General features: G+C 58.2%; 1 protein-coding gene across 1 annotated transcript; it reads left to right on the top strand.

The window, feature by feature from the left end:
- The first annotated feature begins 293 nt into the window (after positions 1–293).
- On the top strand, positions 294–6,525 carry SRM (spermidine synthase). Its single transcript, XM_082687600.1, has 8 exons — positions 294–560; positions 1,131–1,251; positions 1,770–1,862; positions 2,677–2,830; positions 3,467–3,550; positions 3,671–3,816; positions 3,924–4,046; positions 4,157–6,525. The coding sequence occupies exons 1-8, from the start codon at positions 394–396 to the stop codon at positions 4,175–4,177; spliced, it is 909 nt and encodes a 302-aa protein (XP_082543726.1). The 5' UTR covers positions 294–393; the 3' UTR covers positions 4,178–6,525.
- The last annotated feature ends 2,810 nt before the right edge of the window (positions 6,526–9,335 follow it).

Raw genomic sequence — 9,335 nt, 5'->3', positions numbered from 1 at the left:
TCCCCTCCGCCGATCCCGCCCGCCCCTAGCCGGAACCCGGGCCGGGCCGCCCGGCCCCGGCCCCGGCCCCCACGTGGCCCCTCGGAGCGAGCCGCACTACCCTGCTGCCGCCGACGGACGGTCCGCCCCAGCCACTGGGCACCGCGCTCTGCACCGGCAGCCAATGAGCGCGCTCCGACTGCCGGCGGGGGCGGGGCCTCGGGGGTCGCCGCGCGCCCGCGCTCGCGCCTCCATTGGCTGGGCTGGGTCCCGCCCCCTACGAATGGGCCCCGCCCCGCCGGCCGCGTTAGGTTGCCGCACGGGCGGCGGGCGGAGCTGGTCCCGTTGTGCTGCGGCTCCGCGCGGCCTGCAGTCCCGGGCCCGCGCCCCGCGCCGCCCGCCCGCCCGCCCGCCATGGAACCCGGCCCCGACGGCCCCGCCGCCTTCGGCCCCGCTGACATCCACGAGGGCTGGTTCCGCGAGACGTGCAGCCTGTGGCCCGGCCAGGCCCTGTCGCTGCAGGTGGAGCAGCTGCTACACCATCAGCGCTCGCGGTACCAGGATATCCTTGTCTTCCGCAGGTACCACCGCCGGCCCCGGCCCCCGAGCGCCTGCGGCGGCCCTCGGCCCAGACCGCGCGCTGCCCGCCGCCCCGGAGCCAGCCGGGACTCTTCCTGCCCCGGTCTCAGCCCCGGGCTGAGCCCCTCTTCCTGCCGGACCCCTTTACCTCCGGGCGCCCCCCGGGCCGTCTCTGTCCCCGCCCCTCCCCCTGCAAAACTGTCAGAAGTTCTGAGGAACTAGGCCCGGCCCCTCCCGGGACCCCCTCCCCACCCTGCATCCCGTCTCTCCGGGCAGGGGGCCCGCGTTTCGGGCGGTCCTCTCCGGCGGGGCGGGAGCCGGAGTCTGCGCCGGCCCCACGCGCCGAGCTCCACGTGTCAGTCCGGGACACGTCAGAGCCGGGACCCTGAGTCCACCCCCACCCCCCACCCAGCGGGCCTGCCTGCCGGTCCTCGCCACGTGTCATCCCCCAGCACTTACTCCTGGGACCCCTTGGCAGGTTGGGGGAGATTCTTCTCACGGAGTGGGGGGAGTGGGGGCCCATTGCCCCCACTCCAGGGACCCAGGTCCCTGACTGTCACTCCCGCCTTCAGTAAGAGCTACGGCAACGTGCTGGTGTTGGACGGCGTCATCCAGTGCACGGAGCGGGACGAGTTCTCCTACCAGGAGATGATAGCCAACCTGCCCCTTTGCAGCCACCCCAACCCTCGCAAGGTACCCCGGCTCCCACCAAGATGCAGCCCCCAGCTTGGAACCGGGAAGCCCTACTCCTCAGTGTCCCGCGGAACAGGGCAGAAGGCCTCAGCTGTGCCCAACTCAGCCCCGGGGCTTCCTAAATGGTTGTCAGAAAGTGCTAGCAAGGACCGGGGAGGGAAGTGGGGCCCAGTGGCCCACTTCACAAGGGGTGGGGGCTGCCACAGCCTCTGGGAGCAAAGGGTTCTGGCTGAGGCCTGCTTCATCAGAAGGAGCAGCCCTGGGAGGAGTTTCCAGGAAAAGGGGACACCTCGTGCCAGGTTCCTGGGGCAGGAAAGCGTCTCTGAGAGTAGCAAATGAAGTAACGAGGTCTGTCTGTGCATCAGAGGAGTTGAGAAACCATCTGTTCGGGTTGTGTTGTGCGAGTGCCTCTGCCCTGTGCGCGCCCAGGCCCCCCCCCAGAGTCCTGCCGGAGCCTGTTTGGTGGGGCTGGTGCTCAGGCTTGGGGCTGTGTTTCTGAATAATGCTGCCACTCCTAGGTGCTGATCATCGGGGGTGGGGATGGAGGTGTCCTGCGGGAGGTGTTGAAGCATTCCTCTGTGGAGTCTGTGGTCCAGTGTGAGATTGACGAGGTGAGTGCCTGGCTCTGGGTTCAAATTTCTGTTCCGCCCTGAGTTGGCTGTGTACCCTTCGGCGCGTGGCTCAGCAGTGCTCTGTGTCTTTGTTCCTCTCAAAAATGTGTTGGAAGGATTCGGTAGGAAAACCAGGTAGAAAGGGCCTGGCAGGTAGTAGGTGTGCTGAGATGCTGGTTCTTAGATAAGACTTAGTTTTTCGTTCTTAGTTTTAGGACTACGCTGGTTTTCAGTCAAGTCCCAGGGGCATTGCAACTACTTGTGTGTCCACCCTTTTCGTTCAGCACGTTTTTAATGAGCACCTATTAAGTGGCAGCCAACGCTCTAGGTGCTGGGATAGAGTGGTGAACGGACAGCTCCAGTCCGTGCCCCCTGAATTGATATTCTAGCGAGGAGGAGACCTCAGAGGCACGGTGGGGAGCAGAGTGTGGGAGAAAAAGACGGGCTCAAGAGATTAGAAGTGAAGGCTTGGTCGGTACTTGCCTGGAGGAGATGGGTTTCAGCCGAGGCCTGGATGAGAAGCAGTTCGCCATGTGGGGGCAAGGGAAGGCCCTCCTGGCAGAGGCTGAACTCCCCTTCCTCTGACCCAGCAAAAAAGTCACTCAGATGGGACAGTCTGGTCCAGGGACAGAGAACGGGTATAGTGGGAGGCAAGTTCAGGAGGCAGGAGCCAGCCCCCCATGATGGCGGGGGAGGCAGCAGGATACCGGGTCTCCGCAAAATGAAGGGCTTGCCCAAGTGACCAGACTATCTAAGGGAGCACTGGCGGGCCCCTAGCCCCCACGTCCCAGCCGGATCCCTCCTCCTTCCCCAGGATGTCATCCAGGTCTCTAAGAAGTTCCTGCCGGGCATGGCTGTGGGCTACTCTAGCTCCAAGCTGACCCTACACGTGGGCGACGGTTTCGAGTTCATGAAACAGAACCAGGATGCCTTCGATGTCATCATCACTGACTCCTCAGACCCTATGGGTAAGCAAGGGATGGGCCTTGGGCCTGCTGGCAGCCACGGTCCAGTGGCTCCAGCCCTCCCTCTGTGCCCACAGCTGATTTGCAGAGTGGAAGACAGAGGGGTCCAGAGCTCGAGCTGCACCGTTCCCTTCTTGGTCGCTCCCTCCCCCACCCCAGACCTGGCTCCCCAGAGAAGGGAGAGCACACTGCTGCCCAAAGTTCCAAGGGCATTGGGAGCCTGGAGGAGAGCAGGGCGCTGGCCTCGGCCCGCAGAGGCCCGAGCTTCCTCTTCAGTCTGCTCTCTGCTCTTAATAGGCCAGCATCGGGGCGGGGGATGGGCTCTAGTCTCAACCCCAGGCCCAGGGTATAGCGTCCCCTGACACAGTGGCAGTGAGAACCCCTCCCCCAACACCTAGGAACAGGATGGAAACGTGGAGCCCCCTCAGATACTAAGGCAGCGGGTCCCTGCACTCCTCCAAAGCACCCTCTTCATGGTTGGTTTCAGAGTCCACAGACCGGGGCTCAAATCCTGGCCCTACCCCCTTGGCAGCTGTGTAGGTCTGTAGTGGGGCAGTCGCGGTGCTCACCAGCCCCCAGAGCTGCGTCAGGAGGTCTCAGCCAGAAGGTGCTCATTGTCCCTTGTCCCCGCCTCTGTAGGCCCTGCAGAGAGTCTCTTCAAGGAGTCCTATTACCAGCTCATGAAGACGGCCCTCAAGGACAATGGTGTCCTCTGCTGCCAGGGTGAGCGGAGGGGGCCGCTGGGGGACTCGGGGCGGGCAAGGGCCGGAGGGGCAGCCCTCCGCTGTGGGCCGGGGAGCAGGCCTGCCCGCTGGGGCTGATGCCCCGCTGCTGCCCGCGCAGGCGAGTGTCAGTGGCTGCACCTGGACCTCATCAAGCAGATGCGGCAGTTCTGCAAGTCGCTGTTCCCTGTGGTGGCCTACGCCTACTGCACCATCCCCACCTACCCCAGCGGCCAGATAGGCTTCATGCTGTGCAGCAAAAATCCTGTGAGCTTCGAGCCCTTCTGCGGTGGGGGCCCGGGGCGGGGGGGCGGGGTGTGGGTGTTGCCGGGGGGCTGGAGAGCACTTCCTGATGCCCGTGCCCCTGGCCCCAGAGCACCGACTTCCGGAAGCCCGTGCAGCAGCTGACGCAGAAACAGGTGGAGCAGATGCAGCTGAAGTACTACAACTCCGACGTGCACCAGGCCGCCTTCGTCCTGCCTGAGTTTGCGCGCAAGGTGAGCCGCCTGCGGGCCGGGGAAGGGTGGGGGACGCGGGGCCTCCCGAGGGCGCACCTGAGCCCCGGCGGGACCCAGCGTCCTCCTGAGCAGGCCTTCTGTCCCACCAGGCCCTGAATGATGTGAGCTGAGCCCAGGCGCTGCCACCGCTGCCCAGGACCTCAGGCCGGGGAGCCCCCGGGGCGCCTGGGCGCAGCAAGCCCTGGATGAGAACCCCCCGCCCCGCCGGTGTGCCCACCAAGCAAGTGTTACAGGCCCCAGAATGCTGCCCGGGCTGCCCCGCCGGGCGGACTGTCTGTCTCTCTGTCGGCGTGGCGTCCGGCCTCCAAGCCTCCACCAGCTGTGTACAGCGCCTTCACCTTCTGTCCCCTCACTCACCAAACACGTGTATTTATAACAAATTCCGAACCATGTGTCCCCAGACCTTGAATGGGCCCAGGCAGGTTCCCCCGGCAGCTCTTGTGGGGCGCTCCCATGTATGGGGCCCGGCCTCCGGGTGTCTGCCACGTGTCGGTGAACAGGAAGACCTGGCCCTCCTGTGTCCCCTGGGACCGGCCCCCTGGCCTCTGGTACTAGGGGGCACCACAGTTACCAGACCGGACCCAAGTCTGTCCAGAGACACTGCCGTGGTCAGTCCTTCACCAGGCCCCACAGAGAGCAGAGGTGACAGACCCCCCGGGGCCAGGGCTGTGGGGTTGAGAAGATCATGGCAGGGCCGCTCTGGGACTTTGCTGTCTCAAGAACAAGGGTCATTCCCAGGGTTGTCTGGGCCACTCCCAAGGCAGTGGGCAGGTACGAGGTTGGGGTCCAGTTGTTGGGCCTGTTTAAGCATATCAGGTGCCCTGACTCAGGATTCAGACTTAGGTTGGAATCCCACCTGCCAACCCAGGAGTGCGCTCTGGTGAATTCCCAGAAGTACCACCCCTCCCCCCGCAAAGTGTCCAGAGGTTGAGAAAGCAAGTGTGGGTGGCCTTCCCAGGACTCTGTGGGTGCAGGACTGTCCCCTCTCCAAGGTCCTGAATCTCCCTCCTCTTCCCCAGGCACCTCACCCTTCCTACCAGCCAGGACTGAGGCCCTCCTAGGAGGAGAGTAGCCACATAATGGGGTGCAGATTGGGGGAGGGATGCCTCCAGCCTGCTTCTGTCTCAGGATCTGCAGGAAAGGGCCCTGCTCTTTGGAAAAGCTGATCTCACCAACCCCTTTCTCTACCTTGGGCAGAAGCATGGCCAGAGGATGGGTCGACCTGGAAGACCTGGCAGGAAGGGGACAAGGGAGTGGCTCTGGCAGGGAGGTGGGGCACCAGAACACCCCCGACCTGCACCTGCCACGGGCAGCTACCTTGGACGTGGCAGTTTCTGGCGGGACTGGAACTGCACTCATCATAGGGGAAGGGAACAAGCCTCTAGCTGCACAGCCAACTTCTAGAAAGACACTTGCCCTCTCTGGGCTCCACGCACCCCCATCCCCTTTGAACATGTGATCACAAGCTAACTTTGCCATCCCACCACCCCCTAACCCTAGAACAATCAAAACCAGGCCTCGTGGTGGAATGGTTTGCCCAGGACTCCCTACTCCCAGTGAGGCCAGGTGGGGGCATGACATGAGCCACAAGGCAGAGTGTCTGTTAAAGGAAGATGACAGTGGCTAATTATGAAGGTCTGACCCAACCCAGGTCTCCTTAAACCCTGCAGCTGCCCATGAGGAAGGTGCTTTAACTGCACAGGAGAGGTAGATGACCTGCCCAAGGCCACACACCTAGCAAGCACACGGAGGACACCAGGCAACTGGCCTTCGGAGAGCCACTCCACTCTATTTGACCTGCCCTGTGTGCCTCCTCTGCATCCCAGCGCACCCCAACAGGGACATCCCCAGATGTTCACTCCTCTCCTAGCTCATCTTACCGAACTCCAGGAAGGTCCATAACCAGGGTGACCCTGGAAGGCTGCTGGCAAGGGCTCTGGATCTCGGTCTGAATCTCAACTCCGTCCCCTGTTGGCTCAGTGGCATGAACTGCTCAGCCCCCAGCTTGCTTGCCCTGTTGGCAAAGTCATTAAGGGCAACGTTCCTCACCTGTGACAAGCTCGGCTAAGAAGCGTGGGTCATGCAGTGCTTGCAGAACTCTCGGGAATCAGGACTGCCCATCGGGTCAGAGGAAGGAAAGAGGGGGCCCCAAATTGTAGAAAGAGTTGGGGTCCTTGGGGAATCAAGAATGCCTGACCGGTACATTGAAGTTGTCTGCAATGGAAGTCCTTCCACTTCCCCAGCTTTTGGTAAAGCCTCCTTGAAGGGGTGCACGGGAAAGACTAGCGCTGGACCCCACGTCTAGACAGAAGGGATGGGAGACAGGGACTGATGGCCCAAAGCAGAAGCAGGACATTCGGTGCAGACGAGGCCCAAGCCCTGAGGTCCCAGAAACCCCGAGAGAGCCATGAACAGGCCCCGCCTGTGACATCGAGGATAAAATTGATCCTGTCCAGAACTTTTTGGGTTTTGTCGTTATTTTAAGTAAACTTTATACTCAACATGGGGCTCGAACTCAACCCCAAGATCAAGAGTCACATGCTCTGCTGACCGGGCAGCCAGGCCTCCTCCCCACTGCCGCCATCTAGTTGTGAAGTTTAGTTATTTATCAAAACTAAGCCTGCCCGGGTTTAAGGACTCCAGTATTTGCAAGAGGATCATTGGAAGGAAAATGGCAGCCCTCCCCGGCCACTTGGCTTCCAGCAGGACGAGCCACATGGACCGCTCCCAGCAGATGGTTCTGGTATTTACCTGCATGTCTGTATCCTCTTGTCTTACTGCCTTCCAGCTCATTGGTTTCAATCATCATCTGATGGCTTTCCACTAGGGAAGCTATGGATTTAGTTCTTTCCTTCCCTGACCCAACCACACCCTCAATAACCAAACGACCACCTCGGTCAGCGCCATGTCCCATGTTGGTGCCATCACAGCTCACGAAACACAGCTCTCGGCTGGGACGGAACACTGAGTCCATCCCCCGCGCTGCTGCTGCTTGCCCCTGGAGGTGTTTGGCATTTGCTTAATCATTAATAAATTCATCACCAGTTTAGCTAAGAAGTTTTTACCAAATCTTGAAGATTTGGTAAAAGATCTTTATTTTTATTTATTTATTTCTTTTAAAGATCTCTGGACTTAATACATATCGTGAGGATCTGGACAGAATGCTGATCAGCTTTTTTGGCCATGAGGTCTTAGTATCTGCTCCATTACGATTTATAGTTAGTTCATGATCACATTGAATGGAATTTTCACTAACAGGAAATACTAATATATGTAATATGCATTTCTCCTTTATAATTTTTTAAAAGATTTTATTTATTTATCAGAGGGGGGGGGAGAGAGCGAGCACAGGCAGACAGAATGGCAGGCAGAGGCAGAGGGAGAAGCAGGCTCCCTGCTGAGCAAGGAGCCTGATGTGGGACTCGATCCCAGGACACTGGGATCATGACCTGAGCCGAAGGCAGCTGTTTCTTGGACTCCAAACCTTCCTGTTTCTTGGTTTACTCCCTTGTCTGGGTGAAGTGTTTTCTATAGGAGCTTTCTGAGGAAGGGGACAAGAGACACAAAGTTTTAAGACTCTGACAGCCATGAAATGTCTTTGTTCCAACTTCGTGCTTTATTGATGGGTATAGAGCAGGATGGGGGCTAGAATTCTATATTGAAATCATCTTCCTTTAGCATTTTGAGATTTACCCTTTGCCATTTGTGTCAATGGTCTACCGCTGTGTTGAAGATTAGCCCAAACATAGCAGAGTGATGTCTTTTCTGTGGGTCAGGATTTGGAGAGTAGTGACTTAGCGACCTGGTCCAGCCTGGAGTCATTCATAAAGTTGGAGTAAAGCTGCCAGCCACGGCCACAGTCACCCGATCTTAACTGGAGCTAGAGGGTCAGCTTCCCAGACGGTTCCCCACGTGACCAGCAAATCACAGCGGCGGTGACTAGGAGGCCTCCGTTCCTCCCCACGTGGACCTCTCCATAGGGACACTGAGCGTCCTCATAATGTGGTGGCTGGCTTCCCAGAGCAACGGATCCCGAACAGAGCCAGATGGAAGGTCAAGGTCTTATAGGGCCAAACTCCAGAGTAACACACTGCTTCAGCCATAATCTGCCCACAAGGCTTGCTCTGTTTGGGAGGGGTGAGGACACCAAAGCAAGAATCTTTTTTTTTTTTTTTTTTTGACAGAGGGAGAGAGAGATCACAAGTAGTGAAAGAGGCAGACAGAGAGAGAGGGGGAAGCAGGCTCCCCGCTGAGCAAAGAGCCCAATGCGGGGCTTGATCCCAGGACCCTGAGACCATGACCTGAGCCGAAGGCAGAGGCTTAACCCACTGAGCCACCCAGGTGCCCCCAAAGCAGGAGCCTTTGAAGGCCATCTCGGTCGGATGCTGGCTGCTAGCTTCCGGTGTTGTTTTGGGAGCTCTAGAGTAATTCTTTCCCTGATATTTTGTATGCAGTTTGTTGTTTCTTCTCTCCTTCTCTCTCAGTGCGTAGAAAATCATTTTTCTCTCCAGCCTTTTGAGCTATCACACATAAAGTTTAGTCAACAAACTCATGTTCTTCTGTTTGGGGACATTTCTTTGCATTTCTTTTCTTTATAATTCCCTGTCCTCTCTTTCCTTCATTTCCGTCTGGAATTCCTCTTATTCAGCCTGTGACATGCGGTACAAATCTGTTAATGTTCTCATCATTACTATTTTTCATTTCTTTCCTGCTCTATTTCCTGGAAGATTTCTTTCATCTTATCTTCCAAATATTCGATGGAGCTTTTCATTGCTATCATACTTTTTATTTCCCAAAATTATTTTTTGTTCTCTGAATGCTCTTTTTCTTTTAAATTTTATTTATTTGTTTGTCAGAGAATGAGAGAGAGGGAGAGAGCAGCAGGCGGAGGGAGAGGCACACTCCCCGCTGAGCAGGGAGCCCAATGTGGGGCTCGATCCCAAGACCCTGAGAACACGACCTGAGCTGAAGGCAGAGGCTTAACTAACTGCGCCACCCAGGCATCCTGAATGTTCTTCTTAAATAGTTTCCTGTTCTTTTTGTTCTTGTGTCTGAGGTTTTCCTTGACTGTTCTGCTCATATGTAAGAGTGGGGACTAAAAAGATATTTGGAGTCTCTAAGCACATGACTGGGTTTCCACCAAAGGGGGGGGGTGGCTGAGCCATTTGCTGGGGAACCTTCCAAGTCAGTGTCCTGGCGTCTTTCCTCCTGGACTGGCCACGCTGTCCAGGAACAAGAGAGAAGCCTGCCCGGGGCGCTGCCTGGTTC

The sequence above is a fragment of the Mustela nivalis genome (genome assembly GCF_964662115.1).
Source record: "Mustela nivalis genome assembly, chromosome: 10".
In the NCBI taxonomy this organism is placed as follows: Eukaryota; Metazoa; Chordata; class Mammalia; order Carnivora; family Mustelidae; genus Mustela; species Mustela nivalis.
The sequence above is the reverse complement of the archived record's forward strand: the minus strand, read 5'-3'. Positions and strand labels throughout refer to the sequence as shown.